Source organism: Globicephala melas, chromosome 8, assembly GCF_963455315.2.
Source record: "Globicephala melas chromosome 8, mGloMel1.2, whole genome shotgun sequence".
In the NCBI taxonomy this organism is placed as follows: Eukaryota; Metazoa; Chordata; class Mammalia; order Artiodactyla; family Delphinidae; genus Globicephala; species Globicephala melas.
In genome coordinates this window covers 7024044-7051109 of record NC_083321.1, presented here as the reverse complement: position 1 = coordinate 7051109, position 27066 = coordinate 7024044, and the positions used below count along the sequence as shown (strand labels likewise).

The following is a 27066-nucleotide window of genomic DNA, read 5'->3' as shown; positions in this document are numbered from 1 at the left end:
CTGTACCCATTAAACACTAACTCCACATTTCCCCACACCCCCTGCCCCGGCCCCTGGCAGCCACCCTTCTACTTTATGTGTCTATGAATTTGACTACTCTAGGGACCTGATACAAGTGGAATCATACGGTATTTAGTTTGGGGGTTTGCTTTATTCTTTTGGCCGAGCCTCACGGCTTATGGGATCTTAGTTCCCAGACCAGGAATTGAACCAGGGCAGTGAAAGCACCGAGTCCTGACCACTGGACCACCAGGGAATTCCCTATTTGTCTTTTTGTGACTGCCTTATTTCACTTAGCATGATGTCTTCAAGGTTTATCCGTGCTGTAGCATGCGTTGAAATTTCATTCTTTTTAAAAGCTGAGGACTTCCCTGGTGGCACAGTGGTTAAGTATCCACCTGCCAATGCAGGGGACACGGGTTTGATCCCTAATCAAAGATGCCGCATGCTGTGGAGCAACTAAGCCCATGCGCCACAACTACTGAGTCTGTGCTCTAGAGCCCGCAAGCCACAACTACTGAAGCCCACGCGCCTAGAGCCCGTGCTCCGCAACAAGAGAAGCCACCACAATGAGAAGCCCACGCACCACAGCGAAGAGTAGCCCCCGCTCACCACACCTAGAGAAAGCCCGCACGCAGCAACAAAGACCCAACACAGCCAAAAATAAATAAATAAATATTTTTTTAAAAGCTGAATAATATTCCATTGTCTGTGTATTCCACATTTTGTTTATCCATCCATCCATCAATGGACACCTGGGTTGCTTCTGTCTTTGGCAATTGTGAACAATGCTGCTCTGAATGTGGGTGTACCCATATCTGTTTGAGTCCCTGCTTTCATTTCTTTTGGGTGTGTACACTGAAGTGGGATTGCTGGATCACACGATCATTCTATATTTAATTTCTTAAGGAACTGCCATTTTCCATAGGAGCTGCACCATTTTACGTTCCCACCAAACTTTTTGTTTTTAATCTGAAATTTTTGCCATCATTTACAGAATGGGAGATGTACTATCTGTAGTGGGATTTGAACCCACTGTGAGACCCCAAAGCTTGTACTCAACTGCAACCCTCTCCCCCAACACGGGTTCAGCTTCAGACCCTGGTAAAGTGTGAAGGCAAAGGGTGGGGAGCTGAAGGCCAGCACCGTCTTACCTGCAGGTTCCCCCTCGGCGCTTGAGTGGCTTGTCTCCATCTGCCCAGGAGGGGAAGACAAGAAAAAGGACACCTTCCTTATAGCTTCACCCAGCTGGAAGAAGGCACCTCAGCTTGGACCTGAGGTGAGGACAGAGTGGCCATGAAAGAGGGACATTCTTGTCCCGGTTCCCCTGGCAGTGCTCCCCACCTACCTTGCATCAGGCATCAGGCCAAGGACCCTGGGAAACCACTCAGGGTTGCCATGTCTGGGTGGAGAAAGGGGACTAGATGGCGAAACTGAAGCATCAGACTAAACTCGGGATACCTGCTTCACCAAGGTAGCCAGAGGCGGAGTGAAGGACTTTCCCTCTTCAACTTGGATAGTCCTATACATATCCTACAGATACCACCTCCCACAAATAGGAGTACAAGTTGTCGTTGGACAGCCAAAAAAATGACAAATATGCCACGGGAATTCCCTGGTGGTCCAGTGGTTAGGACTCTGCGCTTTCACTGCTGTGGGCCCAGGTTCAATCCCTGGTCAGAGAACTAACATCCCGCAAGCCTCATGGCACAGCCAAAAAAAAAAAAAAAAAGACAAATATCCCTACAGTCCACTGTTTTAGATGTCCAACGTCCATGCATGTCCTTATTCTAGTATTTACTCTTAAAAATATCATAGATATTATTATATATATATAATATATATACATATATTTATATGTATTATATAATATATAACACATACATGGTATAATACATCTATGCCTCTTTCTGTCCAAAATACATTCACTCATTTCCCAAAGGGAGGCAACTCACAATCTTGTCAATGACCACATCCACTTCCAAGTCCAGGATTTCGAGATGATGTCCATTCCCCCTGCAATTCCTTTACCAGCCCATCTCAATATTTTGCAAACTACAAACTACACTGTAAAGTTAATTACCACCAATATACCCTATACACAAGAGTGGAGAGAAAGAGAGAAGAATGGGAGAATTAAAATATATAAAAAATACACTGGACACAGCAATAAAAGAAATATATGTAGACTTTTCTACAACAAAGCTTTGTCTGGTGTGAATAACCTCCCTTCTTCACTACCCAGTTCTTGATACCTTTGCCTTCAACCTGCATCTTGCCTGTTCAGGGTTCTTTACCAGGTGACATGTCCTAAATCTTCTTTTTTAAAGAGTTTGAGTTCTTGGAGGATCTCCCTGTATAGACACTTCCCCGAAACTTTTTATTTTGGAGCATTTCCAACCCACAGAAATATTAGAAGGATGGTACAGTGTACGCCTTCATCTAGATCTGCCAGTTATTACCATTTTGCCTCATTTGCTCTATCTCTTTAATATAAAAACTTTCTTCCTGACCTTCTGAAAGTAAGTTGCAGACGTCAGGACACTTCAGTATTTATTTCCATTGTCTTTCTTTAGCTTGCTTGGGCCTTATTTGGCTTCTGCAACGTGTGAATTCGTGTATTTCATCATTTTTGGAAAATTATTGATCACTTTCTCTTTAAATATTGCCTCTACCCCCTTTCTTTCTCCTTACCCTCTGGGACTCCAGTTAAATGCATCTTAGATCTCTCTCTATATCCTCTATGTTTCTAGTCTAATTCTGTATTTTCTTTTCTTTTGTCTTCCATGCTGTATTAAGGACAAGACAATGTCTTCCTATGTACCCTGTAGTTCACTCATTCTCTCTTCAGCAGTGCCTATTCGCTTTTTCACCAATTTATTGTGTTCTTAATTTTGGTGTTGGTATTTTTCAGTTGGACGAGTTCTATGTGGTTCTTTAAAAATTCTGTTGTGACACTTCTTAATAGAAATGTGTTGTCTGCAGATATTTTTACACTTGTCTTTATCTTCTTTAAACACAATAAGCAGTGTTATGTTATGGTCGGTATCAGATAATTCCAGCATCTTAAATCTGTATGGGTCAATCTGTGCTTTATATTGTTTGCAGTCAGTTTTTTCTTTCTTTCTTAATTTTATCTATTTTTAGCTGTGTTGGGTCTTCGTTGCTGCGTGTGGGCTTTCTCTAGTTGCTGTGAACAGGGGCTACTCTTTGTTGCGGTGCATGGGCTTCTCATTGTGGTGGCTTCTCTTGTTGCGGAGCCCGGGCTCTAGAGCACAGACTCAGTAGTTGTGGCACATGGGTTTAGTTGCTCCGCCGCATGTGGGATCTTCCTGGACTGGGGTTCAAACCCGTGTCCCTTGCGTTGGCAGGCAGATTCTTAACCACTGCACTATCAGGGAAGCCCTGCAGTCAGTTCTTGTGCAAGGTTTCTTGTTTCTTTGTGTGCTTGATTATCTTTGACTAAGAGCTGGATATTGTATCTGAAGAAGTATTTTTAGAAATAATTTGAGGCCTTGGATGACAGTACATTCTTTCAGAAAGGATAGTGCTTGGTCCCAAATATGCTTCCTTCGGCTAGGTGACTAGAGGCATTATAAGGATGGGTCCACTTAATCCAAGTTCAAGGCTTGAGCTTCCCTGGACCACCTGGATAATATGATTCTGGACTACTAGTCCACAGAAGTTAGGATCCCATCTTAAAGTGGGCATGTATTGGTAGTAGGGCATCTGACTTCTACCTTGGGCAGGCTCTGGGTTTTGATTTTGACCTTCCCCACCAAAGACCACCAAACAACAGCTTAGCTTCACAGTTATATCTTCCAGATCAGTAAATGTCCCCAGGACAAAAATTGCCTTGAATTCTGGGCTTACAGCTCTGGGCTTCAACCTCTTAAATGTTAGCTCAGGAATTCGTCACTATACTACTAGCTTGTCAATGCTTTTAAGTTTTTTTTCACTTCCTCTGTTTTTTTAGTTTGTATTCAGTGGGAAGGTTGGAATTAAATACCAAATCAGGTGGGCTTCCCTGGTGGTGCAGTGGTTAAGAATCCGCCTGCCAATGCAGGGACACAGGTTTGAGCCCTGGTCTGGGAAGATCCCACATGCTGCAGAGCAACTAAGTCCATGAACGACAGCTACTGAGGCTGTGCTCTACAGCCCCCGAGCCACAACTACTGAGCCCGTGAGCCACAACTACTGAAGCCCACGTGCCTAGAGCCCACAAACCGCAACGAAGAGTAGTCCCCGCTCTCTGCAACTAGAGAAAGCCCGCACACAGCAACGAATACCCAACACAGCCAAAAATAAAGAAAGAAAGAAAATAATTTTTTTTTTTTTTTTTTTTTTTGCGGTCCGCGAGCCTCTCACTGTTGTGGCCTCTCCCGTTGCGGAGCACAGGCTCCGGACGCGCAGGCTCAGCGGCCATGGCTCATGGGCCCAGCCGCTCCGCGGCATGTGGGATCCTCCTGGACTGGGGCACGAGGCCGTGTTCCCTGCATTAGCAAGCAGACTCTCAACCACTCTGCCACCAGGGAAGCCCCAGAAAATAATTTTTTGAAAACTACCCAATCAGGAGCCTGTCTCCCTGACTGTAATTTTTTTTTTTTTTTTTTTGGTCTCGCAGCTTGCGGGATCCTAGTTCCCCTACCAGGGATCGAACCCGGGCCCTCACAGTGAAAGCGCCGAGTCCTAACCACTGGATTGTCAGGGTATTCCCATCACTGAACATAATATTAAGCAGATCCCCTGGGTTTTGTTTATATTTCTCCCTGCCCCCACTGGGTAACAGCAATCCCATTTACCCTAGAGAATTAAAATCAGTCACCCCAGCCAACAATGGTACCCACTTTTTACTTTGCCCAGTGGCAGGTGGAACTCAAAATAGCCCACTGGCAGTCTCAGATCCTAATTTGGGGAAAACATTTTTGTGCCCCCTGGTGGAAGCATTCCTTCATTGGGTCCTAAAGGCTCTAGATCAGCCAGAGCCCTGAGCGGCAGAAACAGAAAACAAACATTTTGCAAAAGAGTCATTAGTTGAGCTTGCAAGAGGCTGCACCCCGACTTCCACTGCTTGGTTCCTGCCTGTAAGAGTAACACTATATATATATATATCGGTCACTGGTTCAGAGCATAGGGAGTATCTGTTATTCAGTGATGGAGTATTTCTTAAAAGAATCCTAAAAGAATCAAAAGCCATTGGTGCTGCGCTCATAAACTGCCTTTCCAATAATAGAGAACTAGCCTACTTATCATTTCTAATATTTTTTATTTAAAATTTTTTATTGAGACATACCTACAGAGGAGTGCACAAATCTTGTGTAGGTCAATGAATTTTTACAAAGTGAATAAACCTGTGTAACCCAGATGAAGAAAAGGAACATTACTAGGCACCTAGTGCCCCCCACTCCTTGTTATTATCTTCCACAGGGAACCACTTTCCTGAATTCTATCCCCATAGGTTAGTGTGTCTGTTTACATAACTTGATATAAATGGAATCATACGATATGTCCTCTTTCAAAATTGGTTTCTTTTATTCAAATATTAAGTTTTTTGAGATTCATTCGTGTTGTTGTGTAGCAATAGTTTGTTCTTTTCAATGTTGTTTAATCCACTCTAGCGCTGTGGGCATTTGGGATGCTCCAGTTTGAGGCTATTACAATTAATGCTGTTGTGAGCATTCTCATACAGGCTTTCCCATATATGTATCCACGGACAGAATTGCTCAGTCATGGGGTATGTGTGCGCTCAGCTTCAGGGCTCGCACACTGTCTTAGACAGTTCAGGCTGCTGTAACAAAGTACCACAGACAACAGACATTAACTTCTCAGTTCTGGAGGCTGGGAAGTCCAAGATCAAGGTGCCAGCAGATTTGATTCTTGGTGGAAGTCCACTTCCTGGTTTGTAGATGTCTGCCTTCTTGCTGTGTCCTTACATGGCCTTTCCTCATGGAGAGAGATATTTCTGGATTCCTTTTCTAATTAGGGCACTAATCCCATCATGAGGGCCCCACCCTCAGACCTCCTCTAAATAACCTCCCAAAGACCCCACCTCCAAATACTATCACACTGGAGGTAGGGCTTTAATATATGCATTTAGGGGTCACAGGCTGTAATGCATACTTTTGACTCCTGCTTTGGAGTCACCTGTGATACCCACAATCATTTGGGGGTACAAGAGTGCACCAGGATTGTCGCTGGGTGTCCTTCCAAGCCGCTGATGCCTATTCTGCAAGTTTGTGCAAGGTAGTTGCAGGAGGGAAGTTCTTCACGGAGGTTACGAGCTTGGGAGTAGGAAGCAAGGGAGAAGAGGCGGGCATCAATTAAGTTGGTGGCTTGATATGGTGGCAGGAAGGTGGGGGAACTTCTGTCAGACCCCCAATATTCAGGTCAAAGATCTGCCAGGTTCTGGGAGTTAACTTCGCCCTCCCTAAAATGGGCACATGTTTGGCAGCCCAAGTGGACTGTTCACTCCTCTTACCTTCGAGTACCCACCAACCCCTGGCCTGTAAGTGAGGGTAAAGGGTTAACCATGAGGTTAAAGAAAGGTCGGCGAGGTAGCAGGACGCATGAACTCTATCTAGGCCACCTCTGGGCCTGCCAGTTCTCCCCAACCTCTCACCTTCTCATTTTTGGACGGGCCCAGACTCTCTCTCTCTCCTCCCACTCCACCAGGTGGAAGAGGGAGAACTGGAGCCGGAGTCTCGGGACGCGCGCCCGTCTCCGTCGCGCCTGCGCATTCGTCCCTCGTCTCCATGGCCCAGGAGAACCGCAAGTGTCTCGTACTCCGTCGCTCGCTCTCGGGCGCGCGCGCACGGGCGGCGCCTGCGCAGAAGGACGAGGAAACTGGTTCCCCGTGCGGCCCCAGCGCCTGCGCGCTGCGGGCTCCGGGCCTCTAGGCCTGAGGGAGAGGAGCCGGGAAGATGGCGGCTGTGGTGGAAAATGTAGTGAAGCTGTGAGTGGTCGTTTCGATCTCTCCTAGGCCGGGAGGTCTTGTAAGGGGCCTGGGAGCAGGGGGCGGCATGGGAAGGGACGAGGCGGAGAGAAGGACGTGCCCGGGAAGGCATTGTTGCGACTCCTAGTGGGGAGGGCAACAGGAGACTCCAGAGAAGACGTTGCGCTTCTTTGGAAACTTGTGGAGGCCCTGAGGGTGGCCCACAGGAGCCCCTAACGGGCAGCCTGCCTGTGGGGCTATGCGGTCTGGGCGCTGCCTTCATGCTGAGGGTTTCCAGAGTATGGCGCCCTTGTTGCGTACGAGAGACGGTCCCGCGTTCGCTCCCGAGACGTCTCAGTCCGGGGGAGCCGGGCAGAGGGCGGACCCGGGAGTGGCCCGGCCGCCGACCCCTTCTCATCGGCTGCACGCAACCGGCCCTGGAGGAGCGGGCTCGGCAGCCCTGGCGCTGTTAAGCACTCTGGGCTGTTTTATTCTAAACAGCCCCGTGATGTTCCGGGTGGCGGAGGGGGCGGCGGGTGGTCCTTGAGTATCAGGTACCCGAGACCAAAAATATTCTTGGGAAGAATTTGTTGAGGAGCAGATACGGAGGGAAAGAACTTCAGGGAATAGGGCCTTTGCGCCGCCCAATCCCAGCCATCCAAAAGCGGGCATTGGACGGACGCGGTCCAGGCCGCCCTGCCGCCCAGAGGGGCATCTAGGCCGTCCGTCTTCGCTGTGCAGTACTCTTGGGCTAGGCAGATTTCGAGCAAGGTTAAAGTTAATGGTTGTTGGGTAAATGGAGAATGGCCTGTTAGCTGTGAGTTAAAGATGCCTTGGGACTTGATGTAACCCAGCCTCCTCCCTGCAGAAGAATCTGAATGAATTTTGCAATGGGTTCATGCCCCCCGTGGGCGAATACAGCAAGCTCCTTTGATGGGTAAGTTTGGCTGGCTGCAGAGGTAGGAAAATTGAGAGCTGTCTGGGTGTCTAGTTTTGGATTTTGACTGAATGACAAGGTAAAGGTTTGGGAACTCTTCTAAAGGACTCAGCTTCTCATCTGTCTTTGCGGTGGGCTGAGCCCCACTCTTCCCAAGAGCCTTTTTAAGGGTACATTTGCTTCTCTCCCTCCCCCTGCCTGGAGCCTTTTCTTTGAGAATGCTTTCCCACTTCCATTAAGCTAAGTGCCTTCTCCTTCTCCTCTTGTGGGTTGTTGTTGTTTTTTTTTAACTTGCTTTCAGCTCCATCCTGCTGCCTCTTTCAGCCACCCCTCCTCCCAACGCTATTATCTTTCTCTCTGATCTGCCCACTCCAGTTTCCCCAGCTCTCTCTTCAAGCTGACATTTCCCTCAATTTAGGAATGATGCTGTTGATCCTTATATAGTTATCCTTCCTGACTCAGATGTTCTTTCTTTGTTTCCCTCCTTTTCTCTTTGTTGACTCCCCCTGTCCCATCGTAAGGGGAGGTTTTACACAGGTTTCATGCTTCTCGAAAAAGAATCTAAGCTTCTACTTTGGAAACCTTACTGTACTGGGGGAATGTCAGACTAGCCTAGGTTCAAGCATTATACGTAGTGAGATTCTTTATGTTGGAAGACTTTCATCGGGGAAATAGGGGTAGCAGCCCTTTTGTGTGATGTTAGAAATGAGGGTTTGGCCATTTAAGTAGAGCATGACTTATTTCTCTTTAAAGAACTGTAGAGATCGTGAGGGTCACCAGCCACTGGTTCCTGAATACCAGTAATGAGAAACCAACTTTCTCCTCCTCAGTTCTAGCTGTAGAGAGCTGTGGACCACAGTGAATACATTTCCCTACAGAACTTGCCCTTTAAGAAGGGACTTGCCGGCTTCCTGTACCATATTCTCATCCTGGAAAGAGGTGCTTTTCTGGCGCTTCTCTTGACCATGGTGTGCCTAGTCTTCTGACAGCTGAGGTTATACATCGAGGTCAGGACTACTAGCTCATCTTTTCTGACTTGCATTTTGTTTTGGGAGAAGAATTTCCCTGTTTATAAATTTTATGTCCCTCCCAAACGTGGTGTCAGAATTGAAACGATCTTTAAGGGGTCTTACTAGGGCAAAATAATGGTGTAAAATAGCTATGTTTGCTGACTGGTTTTGAAATCCTCTGAGTTAGGTAACGAGATCTGGAGAATGATGTTACCTTGAAATTTCTTGAAATAGGAGCCTTAGATTCTTAAGAGATCTCTCTCATTCTCTCTTGCTCGTCAGATCCTCTCTTCCTCCAACTGGTGTTTCATTCTCAGCTCTCTTACTCACGAGACAGTTTGCCCCACCTTCCGAAATCCCACTTAACTCTCAAGAGCTCTGATAGAACATCTCTCATCCATCCCCCCCAGCTGTTTCCAGCTTCCTTCTTCTGACTTTGCAGCTCTCAGCCTGTCTAGCCCTTCCTTCCATTTGACTTACAGTGTCAGTGTCAATTCTCATCAGTGGAAACAAAGGAGCTGCTGCACTCAGCCTTGTTTATCCAGTTTTCCTCTGTTTAGTGAGGACATGGCTGCCTCCTAAAGGCGAGCAAATATGAACCTGTTCCCTTCGCTCTACTGTCCAATACAGGATTCATGCCTACCTCAAATTACAGTCAGTACGGCGTGTTGAATCAAGCCAGGCTGTCTTGTGGTGTCACAAGATGTGTGTGCAGTGTGTGTCTTTTTCAGCTGCTGGGAATGTGCTAAGCTGTGCCTAAGTGGTCTATTGTGGCTGCCCAGTGAAAGCCCCCCTCAGATTCCAGAGAAGGGTTTGTTGCTGTAGCTTGAGTTATGGACATAAACAACAGAAGACCTCGGTTCAGCTTCTTTTGCTAGGAGTCTCCCTCTTGTAGAATACGTCAGAGCTTATCTAGTTCAGCCTCCCCAATCAATAGCATAGGAACCTGAGGTCCATGTAGGTTGATCAAATGTCCACATTTATGTGGTGGCTTGCAGCCAAGCCAGGTCTTTTTAATCCTTAGTCAAGATGCTTCAGACACCATCGTGGGTACTGAGGATATTGTGGGAAAGAAATCATCTCTGCCCTCATTTTGTTTATTTTGAGATTGATTGGATATATAAATGTGAATATAGTTAAAGTTCCCATACTAAAGTACTTGTTAAACCCTGAAGCATGAGAACAAGATTGGTTCTATATACATGCTTCTTAATTTATTTACTTTTATTTTTGGCTGCATTGGATCTTCGTTGCTGTGCGTGGGCTTTCTCTAGTTGTGGTGAGCCGGGGCTACTCTTTGTTGCAGTGTGCGGGCTTCTCATCGCGGTGGCTTCTCTTGTTGCAGAGCACAGGCTCTAGGTGCACGGGCTTCAGTAGTTGTGGCTCGCGGGCTCTAGAGCGCAGGCTTGGTAGTTGTGGCGCACAGGCTTAGTTGCTCTGTGGCATGTGGGATCTTCCCGGACCAGGGATCAAACCCGTGTCCCCTGCATTGGCCGGTGGATTCTTAACCACTGCACTACCAGGGAAGCCCATACATGCTTCTTAGAACCAGATAACTCCTGGCACTGTGCAGTTTTGCAGCTTTTTAAAGCACTTTAAAAAATCAGATTTCAAATTGAATCTTTTGAGTCCAAGAAGTTTCTTTCCTAAAAAATTTGATGGTGTGAGAATGGAGAATGTCCTAGGATAGGCCTTTGAGCAAACAGGTTTTATATCAGTGTAATGGTACTCAGTAGAAAGTAGGCTTCGGGAGTGTCCAAGTATTTTCTGATGTTTTCCATTTATTGTAAAATTAGTATATAGAATTAGTTGGCTAAACACCTAGTTTAAAGTTAAGAAGATATAAAATGGCACATAGGAGAAAGTCCCCTAGTCACCTGGTTTTTCTCCTTGGAGGCCTACAGTTTCTTTTCCACCAATTGGCTACATAAATGGTGGCATCCTATAACACTGCTCAGCCCTGTACCTTTTTTTTTCTAGTTGTCTTGGAGATTGTTTAATGTTAGTACATGAAGAGTTTCCTTTTTTTTTTTTTTTATGGCTAAGTAGAATTTCATTGTATAGATAGTTTGTATAGATAGAGTTAGTATAGAGTTTGCTAAATATAGTTCCATAAGTCTCCCAGATCTTTTTGAATTCTTTTCTCATTTGTAAAAAGGAGCTGACCTCTGCTTCTCAGAATCCTGAGGGTTAAGAGAAATAGCATCTTGGCTAGCACAGGGTTATACTCTTGAGAGGCACAGAATGAACATTATTTTCTTCCCCTCTTTGTGGGTTAGACTAAGGTCCGCTTAGACACATGATGAAATCCTGTGTTCCTGACGGTAATTTATTTGTAAAGTACCTTTCCTCATAATGACTTAGTAAAGGGGCTTGGTGTCCCGTGAGGCAGAAATGGTAGCAAATGAAAGCAGAGTGACACTCTCCAAGTCCCTTGAGCCTTCTAGAGAAGCAGATGGCAAGTGAAAGGGATAGCTCAGCACCAGCCCCACACACACACACACACGCACGCACACACACACGCACGCACGCACACACACACGCACGCACGCACACACACGCACACACACACCTGATCTTTGTCTTTCCTGCAGCCTTGGGGAGCAGTATTACAAAGATGCAATGGAGCAGTGCCACAATTACAACGCCCGCCTCTGTGCTGAGCGCAGCGTGCGCCTGCCTTTCTTGGACTCACAGACCGGAGTAGCACAGAGCAACTGTTATATCTGGATGGAAAAGCGACACCGGGGTCCAGGTGAGGGTCCACTCAGGAGCACAAGGAGGAAGAAGCGTCCTCATCTTAGGTGATGAGCAGCTGAAAGGGTTTTCCTTACTGCTTTCCACCCGTGGATGACTATAGTCTTCCCATGATTAGAAGCCCAGGGAGGATGAAGCATCTTTGTTTTCTGCAGGCTGCACTGCTGAAGCTCTTGTTGGGCTCCTGGAGAGCTATGTGTTAGCCAAGGCCTCTGAGCTTACATCTGTTTTTCTTATCCGCACCCCGTCCCCAGGCCCTCACTGTCCATATTCCTCCCTTGCTCTAGAACTCAGTCAGGGCCTACTCATGCAGAAAGTGTTTGGTATTATTTTCTAGGGTTAGGTCTTGACTTCTCTCTCTTTTTCCCTTCCACAGGATTGGCCTCTGGGCAGCTGTACTCCTACCCTGCCCGGCGCTGGCGGAAAAAGCGGCGAGCCCACCCTCCTGAGGATCCAAGACTTTCTTTCCCAACTATTAAACCAGGTAAAGCACACTCCTCCCTGAGCAGGGGCGTAGCCTGCTGTGTAGTAGGAGGCCTGCCAATCACCTGTTACATACCAGGCCCAATGCTAGATCCTAAAGACGCTAAAATGAATGAGATGTGATTCCTTCTGTAAAGAACTCAGTCGAATAGAAGAGACAGGTAAACAGATAAGTTATGGTGCCAAGTGAACCACGGTGTCTTGGTTCCTGGGCAGCCAGAGACCAGAAGACAGTGACTGGCTAGTGGCTGATCTAGCAATGTATACACCCGGAGAGGTCTGCTTTCAGCCCTTCTGAGCCTCGCCTCCTCCTGGCCTTACCTGCAGACACAGACCAGACCCTGAAGAAGGAGGGGCTGATCTCTCAGGACGGCAGTAGTTTAGAGGCTCTGTTGCGCACCGACCCGCTGGAGAAGCGAGGCGCCCCGGATCCCCGAGTTGATGATGACAGCCTGGGCGAGTTTCCTGTGACGAACAGTCGAGCACGGAAGGTACAAGATTAACACTGTGGTTAAGGGAACTTTGATGGAAATCAGTCTCCTCTTCATCAGAGGCCACTCAGTAATCAGAATAGAAGTAGAAGCTGTGGGGCTGGAGGCAGCCACCTGGACTTCTGTTCCTGCTCCATTCCGTAATGAGAACTTCATTGTTACCTTCCAGTCTTTCCTGCTCCTTTCCTTCTAACTACAGACTCTCGTTCATCTTCTGTTGCCACCAAAGTTTTTTGGTGCCTGGGGTCACATGGGGGATGCAGACCTGGTCTCTGCCAACAAGGAAGATAAAACTGTACATAAAAATAATAAGAGCTAAAAATATGCCAGGCACTGTGCTAAGTGCTTTTCCATCATCTTCTCCAGTCTCTACAACCTTATGAAATGGGTATTGTTGCCCATTTCACATATAGGGAGACTGCAGCAGATCAGTGAAAAAAAAAAAAACTTCCCACCAGGCCACCCAAGTAAGCAGGAAGGCTCTAATTTAAATCTGGGAAGTGAGGTGTCGGAAGGGAACCACCACTAACACGCACCTAAGGTGGCAGATCGGAGGCAGGAGAGGCCACAGCTACTTGGGGTATCAGGGAAAGTTTTATGAAAACATGGGGTTTGATTTAGCCACTTGGAGTTGATGGGAAAGGCATTCCAGGCTAGGGGAGCAACATGAAGAGAGGCGCAGAGGAAGGAGAGCCCAAAGCACTGAAAGAACAGCAGTGAGGAGTGAGGCTGGAGCGGAGGGGCCAGCTCACAGGGGAGGTTCTGGGCGGCCTCGGCCAGTCCCATCATGGGGGAGCTTTTGGATGTTCCTTATTTCTGCCCATCCTAATCTTCCTGTCCACTCAGCGGATCCTAGAACCGGATGACTTCCTGGATGACCTCGATGATGAGGACTATGAAGAAGACACTCCCAAGCGTCGGGGCAAGGGGAAGTCCAAGGTGAGGGGCCAAGTGCTGCCTGCAGCCTGGGGGCTCAGGTAGCCTGCAGAGTCCCACTGTTTTATTGCTCGTTGTTGCCATTTTCCCTCTTGAGTGAGATGAGCAGCCAGCTTCCGGGAGAGTCTAACTCCTCAGGCCTAGACACCTTATTAAGGGCTTTTTTTTGCTCTTCTTCACAGGGTAAAGGTGTGGGCAGTGCCCGTAAGAAGCTGGACGCTTCCATCCTGGAGGATCGAGATAAACCCTATGCCTGTGACAGTGAGTGCCTCACGAGTGGGTGGGTAGTCCTTGCCTTGGACCCAGCTCCTCAGGAGATGAGAGGAGGGGAGGTTGTGTCCTTGTTCAAAGTGGTAAAACAAGCCTGGACTCTTGTCCTGCCTGCTGCCTGGTTCCCTCTGAGATCCCTGAGAGGCCCTGGCCTCCGCTACACGGTGGGTGAGCCCTGCATGCTCTGGGGGAGATTGCCGTCCTCGGGGTGGGGGTACCCGTGAGGGGCACACACAGCAGGCAGGGTTGGCCTCAAATAGGTGGCATCCAGGTCTGCTGGCCCCAGTCAAGTCAGGGCCCCAGGAGTCCAACACTGACTTTTTCAATGTCTGTGCTCTCTCCCCCTTTTCTTTCTCTTGCCCACTTCTGTCCCTCCACCCTGGGAGCACCATCACCGCTGGGGTTTCTCTCTCGTTTGCTCCGCTTTCCTGCTGCTGCCGCACCTGTCTCAAGTGTATCAAGGCCTTCTTCTCATGACTTTTCTTTCTGTCTTTCAGATAGTTTCAAACAAAAGCATACCTCGAAAGCGCCCCAGAGAGGTAGCTCTCTCAACTTTTCAGACTTTTGGTTTTCCTATCCCTTTTTCCCTCCTCCCTTGTTCCTGCCTTATCATCTGTGATGCTAGTCGTAAAGTCTCTGGAATGGCATGGGGACAGGAGCAATGGGCCTTCTGTGTGCTCCGCTCCTCACGGTCCTGGAAGCTGCCTTTACCACTGCTTGTCTCCCACAGAGTTGCTCCTAGGGCTGCTCGGGCCCACTGCATGGGGTGGCTTCAGAAGCATTATAAGGAACCCGTTACAAACAGATCCCTCTGCTCCCCCTTCCCCAGAACAGACACATAGTGGTCAGCTAACGTTCCCCACCGTCCCGCCACCCCCTCCTCCCATCCCTTCCCTGTTCCTTTCCTGCTGCCCCCTGCTCTTCTTGGTATCACTGCTCAGAACTGCGAGATGCCTCGTGGGGATCTGCTTTCCTTGCTGGTTGGGGGGTGGGGGGTCGGGCAGGGCACTGATGTGGGAGTGTCTTTGAGTTTCTTTGGGAGACAGCTACCCCAGCAGACTCAGTTGGTAGATTATCCCCAAGAGATCCACCCCCTAGCTCCTTTATTTGGGCAGAGATGGGCTATGTTATATATGGAGTAGCGTAAGCCTCCTTCATTTACTGAGAGGTAAAAAAGTTTGGAGTCTCTGCTACCTTTCTTCCTTCCTGCCATATTGCAAGACTATAGAAATTTCCTCTCCCTCCTGACCTGGAGCTCCCCAGACTATTCCCAGGGCAGGCGGTGATGGGGCAAGGGCTCAGCCTCCCAGACAGCCTACGTGGAGGAGTAGAGGTGGCCGTGGGCTGGAGTTTAGTAGGGAGAAGAGCCATGGAAGCTGGAGAGCCCCAGGCCTGATGTTCCTGGCCACGGGGAGGCGACTGTCACTAAAGGCCTGTCCCTGAGCAGAGCTGATGGGGGTGATTACCTCTGCCTCAGGTGGAGCCCACAGCTTAGAGGGGCAGGGATGTGGCACTCTGGGATCCTGACACCTTTCTCTGCAATCTTCTCTGCGCTTAGTTTGTGGAAAACGTTACAAGAACCGACCAGGCCTCAGTTACCACTACGCCCACTCCCACCTGGCTGAGGAGGAGGGCGAGGACAAGGAAGACTCGCAGCCACCCACCCCGGTCTCCCAGAGGTCCGAGGAGCAGAAATGTAAGCTGCTGTCAGAGGCAGGGCAAACAGGCGTCGGCCTGGTTATGAAAAGCCCTCCCTGCAGGGATGTTGAGAGACCCAGAGGCCCACATGGGTATCATGAAAGTTCTTCCCTTTCTCCCTGTAGCCAAGAAGGGTCCCGATGGATTGGCCCTGCCCAACAACTACTGTGACTTCTGCCTGGGGGACTCCAAGATCAACAAGAAGACAGGACAGCCCGAGGAGCTGGTGTCCTGTTCTGACTGTGGCCGCTCAGGTACCTCCAACCCAGGGCCAGGGCAGCCCTAGCCGGCACCCAGTCCCCGAGGGGCTCGTGGCTTGCCAGCATCCAGCGGCTGTCACAGTCACCCAGGTCACCTCGCTTCTCCCCGACCTCCGGCTGCCTGTTTCACTCGCTCCCCCCACAGGGCATCCGTCCTGCCTCCAGTTCACCCCCGTGATGATGGCAGCCGTGAAGACCTACCGCTGGCAGTGCATCGAGTGCAAGTGCTGCAACATCTGTGGCACCTCCGAGAACGATGTGCGTGTGTCGTCCCGTCCCGTCCCACCCCCGCCCCCAGCACGCTTCTGCTCAGCTTCGACTGTACTTTCCACCCGTGGGAACTTTGATTTGTTGGGCAGGTGTTCACTGAGTACCGACTTGGTGTCAGACACTGTTTTAGGCAATAAGCACGCTAAAGGCAAACAAGGTCCCTGCTTTCGTGGGGTTTACGTTCTTGCGGGAACAAGCAATAAGCAAGGAAGTGGGTGACGTTTTTACGCTCTTCCATGAAGAAAGTGAAAGCAGTAATGTGGCAGAGAGTAACTAGATAACTGATTCAGATAGAGACGCCTTTTCTGAGGAGGTGCTGTTGGTGTTGAGGTTTGGGTGATACAAAGGAAACAGTTCAAGATTTGGGGAGAGAGTATTCCCAGGAAAGAGTAGCCAGCAAAAAGGCCTAAAGGTGGACACACTGGGTGGATTGAGGCCCCTGTGGCCGGCTGGAGCCCTCCTGCAGTGGGAGAGCAGGTAAAAGATGAGGCTGGAAGGCAGGTGCCATCAGCTCCGAGAGTCTAATCAGGAGTGATGTGGTTTGTCTTACGTCTTAAAAAGGTAACTCTGGCTGCTCTGTGGAGGACAGATTGGGAGGGAACAATGTGGAGGCCATGAGATCCGTTAGGCGGCTGGTGGCGTCCAGGTGGGATGACAGTAGTGACTCTGTCTGGGTGGAAGTGGACAGCAGTGATTTTCTGTCCAGAGGGTCCCATGTCTGTTCTTACTGCCATCTATCCTGCCCCTCCTGGAATTAGCAGTCGTGTCTGCAGAAGCCCTCCTTCCTACCTGTCCTCAGCAGCCCAACTGAGGCCCATTAGTCATTCACCTCCCCCCTTCCTCTTCCATCTTGCCTTCTCTAGGACCAGCTGCTCTTCTGTGATGACTGCGATCGTGGCTACCACATGTATTGTCTCACCCCGTCTATGTCTGAGCCTCCTGAAGGTAGGTTTCCCTGATCTCTTACTCAGGACAAGTATTTTATTCGTAACTTGGAAAATCGCCTGTACGGTTAAGTGAGTTCTCGTATCAGTGATACATTCTCTCAGATGAGGGAGTAGGCACGTTGCCTTCACTCAGTTCAGAGTGCTTTCCTAGCGCTGCAACTTTGAGGCTTTAATGTTTGTACATTATCACCAGATAACATTTACAAACACAGAAAATCGACAGCCTGAGAGAAAAGAGATGCTGAGCAGAGAATAATTACCAGAAGGAGAGATCTGTTTTCCTCCAACAAGTCTAAGAAACTCAGTTCGTAGCTTGTCTGACGCGAGACTAGTTTTAGCACTCCATTCTCGACAGATGTGAGCGTTTGTTTCTGCCAGTGTGGGGGAGGGAGTTGAACCTGGAGCCTGAGTGGGTCACTCTGGCCCTCCAGCAGTGCTTAACGATGCTTCAGGTTTATGGAAGGTCTTCGACAAAACCAGTGGTGACACCAAAAAGTGGCTGCCTCGCCGCAAGTCCTCTTCCAGCCAGGTGTCTGTGCCGAGGCCCCTCCTTTATAGAAATTCAGAAGCTTACTCAGGAGGACACAAATGCCTAGTAGCTGTTACTGTGACAAAGGCCGTGGGCCAGCATTACAGGCAAGAGAAGGTAGCTCACTGTCATGTGGGCTGACTCGTAGTGTAGGTCAGACTGCTGTCACCCCCTAGAGAAGGAGGCCACTAACAAAGTCTGAGGTCCTGCCGCAGCTGCAGGTGAGCACTCGGCTTTTTCATCTGTCATCCCGCGTTTATAAGTTTCATCTGTCATGCCATGTTTGAGGAGAAGTAGTGTGTTTTGGGGGTTTTTAACCATAAACTACCAGTTCACAGGCACAATTCTACATTAACTGTAGAAAGGCTTTCCTAATGACGTGCTGTCAGACACTGAGGTAGTGGAGGGTTGCAGGCAGCTTGCGGGGGGGCCCCGTAGAGCCATCAGATGGTCTAGGCTCTAGGTCAGGGGTTTGCAAACTGTGACCCTCTGGCCAAACATAGCTGCAGCTAGTGTATATAGCTCACAAGCTAAAAATGACTTTTACATTTTTAAAGAGAGTTTTTTTAAAAAAAGATACGGCTGAGACTGTGTGGCTCACAAAGCCTCAAGTAGTTAGCGCTCTCCGGCTACTTACAGGAAAGCTCATCAACTGCTGCGTGTTTACCTTTGGGTCAGAAAGGATCTTACCTTTTTGAGAGTCTCATATCTCTGAAGAGCTGATAAAAGCTGTGGATTCTTTCCCCCAGAATAACGTTCGAACACACGTATGTACACGTATGTACACGTATGTACGATTATGCTTACAACTTCAAGGCATAAAGGGCTCATTTTCTTTCTCAGAAAAAGCATAGAAGAATCCAACCCTAGCAAATATTAATAAACAAGGTATGAGCTAGTTATTTTTCTCATAAGGGACATTATTTCCTGTTTTTCTATGAAACCAGACTTGGGTCACAACAAGTTGGGTCATCATAGTTGGCCCCCTTTCCTCTGATTGGGTCCTCAGCCTCTCTCAGGCACCTAGTGACGGTGGGGAGCCCTTCTCATCTTTCCGTGGTCTTCGCAGAAAGCTGTCTTATGTGGAATCAATATTGGTTTCTCTAGAGCCTCTATTCATGATCTTTATTCTAACCTTTGGGGCCATGAGAATGAAGTGTGGTTCTTCTGTAATCACAAGTTTAAAGCTTTTTAAAGCTTTAAAAAAGTTATATCTACCCAGGTCCCCTTTAGTGATTCTGATTTAATAGGCCAAGAGGGCCTGGGCATCTATATTCTGAAATAGGCCTCTAGGCGATTATTTCTTATATCTCCATTGAGAATTATTTTTCATGATATTTGAAGACCTAGAGTTCCTCCCTGCTCAGGATAACTGTGAAACTTTGCTACTGCAGAACATCTCCCATCCTGCCTGTAGCCAATCCTGCTACTGGAGGTGAGGTATGGGGAGTAGAAGAACAGCAGATGAGGATTGTGCGGGGCCCCTCCTAACCCCGTTATGCTTCTCTGCAGGAAGTTGGAGCTGCCACTTGTGTCTGGACCTGCTGAAGGAGAAAGCTTCCATCTACCAGAATCAGAACTCCTCTTGATGTGGCCGCCCCCGATCCCCCATACATCTAGGGCTGTTTCTCTCCTGTGTTTCATACCCACCTTCCCTTCCTAATCTCTTTCACAAGTCCAGAGAACCTCGGGGAGGTCGTGCCAACCTGCCTTTGGCAGCAGCAAGCTGAGGTGGCAGCTCTGACCGCCTCTGGCCCCAGGCCCTCAGGGAGAACGGAGCATCACACTGCCCCAAGGCATACCTGTGGGCCCAGCTTCTCACTGTTCTCCATGAAGTGCATTCACTCTGTCTGCCTTGGGCCCCGGCCCTGGTATTCACAGCGTTCAAACCGTGTCCTCCGAGAAAGAGTGGGAGAGCAGCTCACTTCTCTCAGCTCTGCCTCCACTCTGGTCCCCAGGGTTTTCCCTTCCCCTGGAGGTGAGCCAGGCTGGGGCCTCTGCCAGAGCAGCTGGGAGTGAGAACTGAGCAAGCTTGCAAGAAGCTTCCGGTGCCCTCTGTGCTGCTTAGCCTCACAGCCTCCTTCCCCCAGAGTGGCTCTCTGCGGCTCTCTGTTCCTGCTACCCAGGATCCTTTGCCTGAGCCAGGATGCTCTTGGTCACCCTCCTGGCTCTATCCCATTCCCACCACTCCACCCCAGGGGGAGGAGCAGCTTCACCTGATTGTTCCTTGTGCTTGCCTGGCTCACTGTCACAGGCCCTGGTCTCTAGTGACTGAAGCATTCCCCACCCTTGTTATTTCCTGTCTTCTGCCTCCCCTCCTCATTCCCTTTGGTTTTGTGGGGAGAGGGGAAGCATTAGGGGGCCAGGCCAGCAGCTTGGGGGCCACAGGGAGATGTTGGACAATGTGCCTGTTTTTTAACTCGATGAAAAAGCCTACCTCCGAAATCCCCTTTTAGTTCTTCCTGGACCTGGGCATTCAGCTCCTGCCCTTAACTGAATTGGGAGCCTCTGCCTCCTGCTCTGTGTATCCTGGCTCCTGGGTGGTGGGGAAGCCACATAGACATCCCTTTCTTCCCTGGCACACTCGCTAGCAGCTGGTAAGGTCTTCGCACCCTGATTCTTCAGTTTTCTGCCTGGTGACACATTAAGTAGTGGGGCGGGGACAGTCCATGCCAGGACACCCTGGAGTGTCCTTCCCCTTGGCTGTGGGAAGGCCCTAATTCACTGTCACTTTGGAGTTGAGGTGTATTTTTTTTTTTTTTCTTTCTTTAGTTCCTGTATACTAAGCATTAGTACAAATAAACATTTTTACACAGAGCCCTCTGCTGGATTGTTTATCTCCAAACTCCCTTTCCTGGTTAAGGCCACTTCATCCTAAATCTTTCTTCCTTAGGACAGTGGCTTTTTTTTTTTTTGTTTTGCGGTACACGGGCCTCTCACTGTTGTGGCCTCTCCCGTTGCGGAGCACAGGCTCCGGATGCGCAGGCTCAGCGGCCATGGCTCACGGGCCCAGCCGCTCTGCGGCATGTGGGATCTTCCCGGACCGGGGCACAAACCCGCATCCGCTGCATCGGCAGGCGAACTCTCAACCACTGCGCCACCAGGGAAGCCCAGGACAGTGGCTCTTAAATGTTTTGAAGCATAGCTTTTACCCCCAATTAAAATTTTTGCTTAAGCTCAATAGATTAAGTTGATATAAAATTGGGTATTTAATTTCTTATGTAGATTATAACAATTTTTTTATAAAGAACAAAAGTTTTGATTAATACAAAATTTGGGTTAAAAAATAACTTTAAAATCCTGTTTATTTCTGTATTTTTGTTGGTTTGGAGGAAATTCTGCTGGATTTGTATATGCAAGTGGTGACAGGTTTGTAACAGCTGACCTGGCGATTTCAGATACTTAAAAATAGGTCCAGAAGCTTGATTATAATGACAGGAAAATTAATGACATCACAGTGAAACACATGAAACCTTTCTGCACGAGTAATGAACATGAGCAGAGAGATACCTCAGCCTTGCTTGGCTGACGTACTTTCATTGTATGCAGCGTGCATGAACTCAGCCCATAGCGCAGCGCTGCAGCCTTCCTCCAGGCATATATACGTGCACAGAAAGGAGTTTCCTTTTCCTGCAGCCGTTTTAAAGATTTGAATCAGTTATGAACCCCCTGAAGTATCTTTAAGGTTTTCTGGGACAGTCTGAAAGCCACTGTTTCCTACTGAAAGGTGTGGCCTGGGCCCTTGTGTTCAGTTAAGTAAGCAGGGTGCTCTAGTTTGGGAACTGTTAGGGACAGCACAGCCCCCATCCTCATGCCTTTACATGGAAGTAGGCCTGGAGCAGAGGGAGGAAAGCAATGAAATGATCCTTGGTGGTTCAGTGGTCTAAGGCGAGAACAGATAAAAGGAAAATGTAAGAAATGAGGATGCTGATGAGAACACTAACAGGCATAAGTGAGAGGAAATTTGGAAAGTTTGCAGGCGGTGGATTTAGGATGGCATACAGAAGGATGGAAGAGGGGTCAGGATTGGGATGGGAAGGGAAGCCTATGAGAAAGTAGACTCATCTGTGGCCCCAGCCTTCCAATCAGAGCTGTAAAGGGAGAGGAAAGGAGGCTAGATCTGAATGGGGAGCACTAGACCCCAGGTTAGAAAGTCTATATTTGATTGCAAAGAACTGAAGGCTACCAAGGAAGGGAATAATATTAAATCTTGGGGCTTCCCTGGTGGCGCGCTGGTTGAGAGTCTGCCTGCCGATGCAGGGGACACGGGTTCGTGACCCGATCCGGGAAGATCCCACATGCCGCGGAGCGGCTGGGCCCATGAGCCATGGCCGCTGAGCCTGCGCGTCCGGAGCCTGTGCTCCACAACGGGAGGAAAAAAAAAAAAAGAAAAGAAAACTAAATAAAAATTAGTCTTTGGGACTTCCCTAGCTGTCCAGTGGTTAGGACTCTACACTTCCAATGCCAGGGCACGGGTTCAATCCTTGGTTGGGGAACTAAGATCCCGCATGCTGCGTGGCATGGCCAAAAAAAAAGAAAATTAGCCTTTTCTCACCCTAAACCAGAACTGGCCCCAAGCAAGTAGTTTATTGTAGCCGGGCTGATAGACGTGAGGCCCGTGCTGTCCATGGTAACATGTTTTGCGTAGCTCAAAACCTTCCATTTTTTAAAAAAACACTCAATGAGGGGTATTAGACCTGTTTGGCAGATGAGGAAGCTGCCTAGGGTCACGGCTAGGAAGACCTCCGGCGTTCACGCTGCCCAGAGTCTCGTCAGGCCCCGAGGGCCGGGACGCCTAAGGCTGGCGGCGCCTCCAGGACTCCCGCCGCGTCCGGGATCCGCCTCGCCGTCCCTTAGCACTGGAAGCTCCGTCCCCCGGGGGACCCGGCGACCCGCCACTTTCGCGATGCCCAATGAGACTTAGCCAGGGGCGGGATGGACGCCACCGAAGGCCAATCTAACTGGGCCGGGGCGGGGCTGAGGCGGTGGGAGCTGAACTGCGGACCGCGGTCTTCCCTGTCGAGAGAGGGCCCGGCGCGGGCGGCGCGCTCGGGGCCCTGCTGTGCGCGCGCCCGCCACCCGCGCAGCCCCTCTGTCCGCTCCGCGCGTCCCTCCCCTGCTCTCCCGTAACCGCAGGGATAGGGGCTCGGGAGCCGGGCCGGGGCCGGGGCGGGAGCCGCGGGACGAGCGCCTGAGGTGGGTGCGGAGCGGGAGGCGGGGAGGCGGGGAGGCCTGGAGGCCCGGCGGGCGGATAACTGGGTCCGCCCTGACGACGGACCCCGGGTCACCGTGGGGAGAGGCCGGCCGGGTTGCGGAGCCCGACTCCCGGCCTGCCTGGGTCCCGGACGCTCGTCCCCGCGCCGTGGTACCCCTCCCTGGCCACGACCCTCCCGGCTGAGGACACCCCGCCCCTCTCGCTGCCCGCGGCCTCCTAACCCCTCTGGCCCTTCGTCGCCTGTGCACCTGCCCTTTCGGCCTTGTGCTCCTACTCCCCCTCCAGGCAGGACCCTGGCCCAGCCTTACCTGCTCAGGACCCAGCACCAAATTAGACTTGCTCCTTCAGCCCCCAATCCGTCCCTCTTTGTCGTCTGTACACCTGTCACCTCAATTCTGTTCATTCACTCCCCACCCTGCCCCGAACATCTTCATCTACATCCAGCCTAGGCCATCATCCCCCCACCCCCTCCCCCTCTCGGGGATTCCTCCCGCCAGCTCTGATTATCCCTACACCTGCCCCACTCAGCCCCAGGCCCCCTGTCCTGGCCCGTCCACTCTCCTTTGTTGCCTCTGCAGCTGTTCCCTCAGCTCTATTCATCCTTCTCCCCCAAACCCCAGCCCAGACTCCCTTCTCCCTCTGACCAGGGGGCCACTTCCTCTGGGCTCTGTTCTGTCATTTCTCCCCATCAGTGCCCAGCCCACTGCTCACTCAGCCTGGCCATTTCCCTTCCTTTCAGCCCAGCCCTCTCACCTCCTGCTCAGGGTACCCTCACCCTCTTCCAGCTGGTCCAGTCTTCCCTGGCCTCTCCCCCACACCAGCCTATCTCCCAGCCTCATATGTCTCTTTTCTTACTGACCTCCTCTCCCAACACGAGTGGCCTCCACCGTTGCCCCCGCTCGCCATTTCCTCCCCACACAGGTGCTGTGGAGACACCATGGAGCTGTGCAGCAAGAAGAAGCTTCACGCCCTGTCCCTGGCCGAGAAGATCCAGGTGCTGGAACTCCTGGATGAGTCCAAGATGTCCCAGTCGGAGGTGGCCCGGCGCTTCCAGGTCTCCCAGCCCCAGATCTCCCGCATCTGCAAGAATAAGGAGAAGCTGCTGGCGGACTGGTGCAGTGGCACGGCCAACCGGGAGCGCAAGCGCAAGCGGGAGTCCAAGTACAGCGGGATCGATGAGGCTCTGCTCTGCTGGTACCACATTGCCCAGGCCAAGGCCTGGGAGGTGACGGGGCCCATGCTGCTCCACAAAGCCAAGGAGCTGGCCGACATCATGGGCCAGGACTTTGTGCCCAGCATTGGCTGGCTGGTCCGCTGGAAACGCCGAAACAACGTGGGCTTCGGGGCCCGCCATGTAGTGGTGTCTCCGTTCACCCCTGAGCTGCCTCCCCCAGCTCCCACGCCCCAGGCCCAGCTGCCTCTTTCTCTTAAAGATTTCTCCCCAGAGGACATTTTTGGGTGTGCTGAAGTGCCCTTGCTGTATCGGGCAGTGCCCGGCAGAGTGGATGTGTGTGATCGGGTACAGGTGCTGTTGTGTGCCAACAGCAGGGGCACAGAGAAACGGCGGGTGTTGGTCAGTGGGCTCCAGGCTGCCCCAAGATGCTTCTTTGGCGTCAGCAGTGAGGCCCTGCCCGCCTCCTACCACCCTGACCTGGCCATCCCCTGGTCAGAATGGTTGGCACAGTTTGATCGGGACATGGGGCGGCAGGGCCGACAGGTAGCCTTGCTGCTGGCTGCCCGAGTGGTGGAGGAGTTGGCAGGCCTGCCCGGGCTCGGCCACGTGAAGCTCTTGCCTCTGTCTGCTGCTAGCACCACGCCTTCCCTGCCCAGCTCCGTGGTCCAGGCCTTTAAGGCCCATTACCGGCACCGTCTGTTGGGCAAGCTGGCTGCCGTCCAGAGCGAGAGGGCTGGTACATCGCTAGCTGAGGCCGGGGCAGGCATCACAGTGCTGGATGCTCTACACATGGCAGCGGCGGCCTGGGCCAAGGTGCCTCTCCAGCTCATCGTGAGCAGCTTTGTTCAGGAAGGGCTGGCTCCAGGCAGAACGGCCCTGGCCCCGCACAAAGCCTCGGAGATGCCACCCGTCCCCGGTGGGCTGAGCCTCGAGGAGTTTTCCCGCTTTGTGGACCTGGAGGGTGAGGAGCCTGTGTCTGGAATGTGCAAAGAGGAGGTGGGCACCGAAGACCAGGGTGGGGGTGGAGAGGACGTCTTGGAGCCCCTGCCCACCAAAGCCGACGCCCTCCGGGCTCTGGGCACGTTGAGGAGGTGGATTGAGTGCAAGGGCAGCGGCCCTGAGCTGTTTGCAAATTTCTACGCCTGTGAGGAGGAGGTGGAGCGACTCTGCTGCCTGTGAAGGGCCCTTCCAGCCGGAGCCCCTCCTCTCCTGTTTCCCATGGAAACGCCCTCGCTCAGAAGGCAGATTGGGGGCTGGTCTCTTTCCCGTGGAAATGGAGCTTTTGTGAAAAGCGTTGAAGGGAGACAAGTTGGGAGACTAAGTCTAAGCTCTGAGCGAAAGTTCTCCAAGCCCTGAGAAGAGGGTCTAAAGATGGGGTGTCAGGGAGTGAAGCTAGGCTGCATGGTTTCTGAACCGCTGTGGAGTCAGGGACTTGGGAAGGTGGAATTCGGGCTTTACAGACAGGCCGATCCCTTGAATTCTGCGTTAAAAACAGTTCTGCTTCTGGAAATAAAGTTTTTAATCAGAAAAGAGGCCAGGGTGTTATTTTCACGGGAGAAGGGTGAAAACGTTCACCTCAGATTTTTTTTTTTTTTTTTTTTTTTTTTGCGGTACGCGGGCCTCTCACTGTTGTGGCCTCTCCCGTTGCGGAGCACAGGCTCCGGACGCGCAGGCTCAGCGGCCATGGCTCACGGGCCCAGCCGCTCCGCGGCATGTGGGATCCTCCCGGACCGGGGCACGAACCCGTGTCCCCTGCATCGGCAGGCGGACTCTCGACCACTGCACCACCAGGGAAGCCCCACCTCAGATTTTTAAATTGATTGCTGGGGGTCGCTGCAACGCGGCTGTCGAGCTGTGTGCGGATGACCAGCAGTGAGCCTCTCCTGGCAGGAGGGACTCCCAGGACGTGGGGACTCCTCATGGGCAAACAGGCAGATCCCAAGTATTGCCCAGGACATTCTGCTGCTCTGATTTCTCTCTCAGATTGCCATGGTAGGGGTGGTGTCTGAGAAAGAAGGGGACAAGCTAGGGACATTCTAGGGGAACAAAAAGGAGCCAGGGGAATTCCTTGGTGGTCCAGTGGTTAGGACTCTGCACTCTCACTGCTGAGAGGGCGAGGCTTGGGTTCGCTCCCTGGTCACGGAACTGAGATCCTGCAAGCCGAGTGGCCAAAAGAGGATTTGGAATAGCCTTGCATTTTTTCTTTTCATTCATGTGATCATTACACGACATCTCTTCAGCAAGGCCTCCTGCGTGACAAGGTTGCGAAGATGGTGTCCCCGCCAGGCAGGACCTTGCAGACAGTGACGGTGGAGTGTGATTAAGGGTCGTCATAAAGGCGTGTGCACAGTGCTGTGGCCCTGGGGAGCCTCGGGAGGAGGTGAGCTTTGAGCTACAGCAAGGACAGACAGACAGAGGAGTGGGAAGGATAGTCCTGGCAAAAGGGCGGCAGGCGAGGAGGCAGCCGTCCCGAGAGAGCACGGGGAGGCCCAGAGAGCTGGAGGCACCTGTAGCCCCCCAAGCCTGGTGGTGGGGCGCCCCCAAAGGGTTTCACTCATGGTGGGGACAGGTCATTTGTGAGGTTCTAGAACACTGAGATGTGGAGGGTGGGTCAAAGACGTGAGACCTAGAGGCAGAGAAACTCCCACTGGTCCCAGTGACAGATGGGGAGGCCTGAGCCAGATCCCGCACGGGAGCAGGATGGGAGAGGACGGCTCACCTGGAAAGGACCAGGACTTTGGACGCAGACAGACCCTGGCCGCTGAGGAGTGAAGCTCCAGGCCGAAATCCGACATGAGGCCTTTCACGCTGACTGCAGGAATCACAAGACAGGGCGGTGTGGTTTTCTGGGGAGCATCACAGTCAAGGACTCAGACCAGCCCAGGGACCTCCTTGTGTGGCCTCAGCTCAGGCGCTCTCTAGGGGCTTCGCCAACACCTCCTTACTGGGGGCGTGGGCTGAGACCCTTCCTCCTCTTTGATGTCGTACCTTTCACTCCCAGCGCTTCTCTCCCTGCCTTCCCCCACTCCCCACCCCACTCCCACTGTCCATAAAGAGGCAGGAGACCGTGTCATCTGACCCTCCCCAGTGCTGTTGCATTGGGGAAAATGGACCCCTGGGGAGCTGGCGCCTCTTTCTGCCTCTCAGACAGTAGCGCT

The 27066-nt window shown here is 51.1% G+C and overlaps 2 protein-coding genes across 5 annotated transcripts; both read left to right on the top strand.

Moving 5' to 3' along the window:
• Positions 1 to 6815: 6815 nt before the first annotated feature.
• On the top strand, positions 6816 to 20336 carry DPF2 (double PHD fingers 2). 4 transcript variants are annotated; one of them, XM_060302936.1, is made up of 13 exons: positions 6888 to 6952; positions 7800 to 7868; positions 11473 to 11633; positions 12012 to 12119; positions 12446 to 12609; positions 13456 to 13548; positions 13728 to 13806; positions 14313 to 14354; positions 15374 to 15511; positions 15639 to 15767; positions 15919 to 16031; positions 16907 to 16988; positions 19032 to 20336. In XM_060302936.1, the coding sequence occupies exons 2-13, from the start codon at positions 7810 to 7812 to the stop codon at positions 19106 to 19108; spliced, it is 1245 nt and encodes a 414-aa protein (XP_060158919.1). In that variant the 5' UTR covers positions 6888 to 6952; positions 7800 to 7809; the 3' UTR covers positions 19109 to 20336. The 4 variants fall into 4 exon arrangements, with proteins under 4 accessions (XP_060158920.1, XP_030689502.1, XP_060158919.1 ...); XM_060302937.1 differs by lacking the exon at positions 7800 to 7868 and having other exon boundaries at positions 6816 to 6952; XM_030833640.2 differs by lacking the exon at positions 14313 to 14354.
• A 2216-nt stretch (positions 20337 to 22552) lies between these two features.
• Positions 22553 to 25544, top strand: TIGD3 (tigger transposable element derived 3). Its single transcript, XM_030833639.3, has 2 exons — positions 22553 to 22715; positions 23656 to 25544. The coding sequence occupies exon 2, from the start codon at positions 23672 to 23674 to the stop codon at positions 25085 to 25087; it is 1416 nt and encodes a 471-aa protein (XP_030689499.2). The 5' UTR covers positions 22553 to 22715; positions 23656 to 23671; the 3' UTR covers positions 25088 to 25544.
• Positions 25545 to 27066: the final 1522 nt, after the last annotated feature.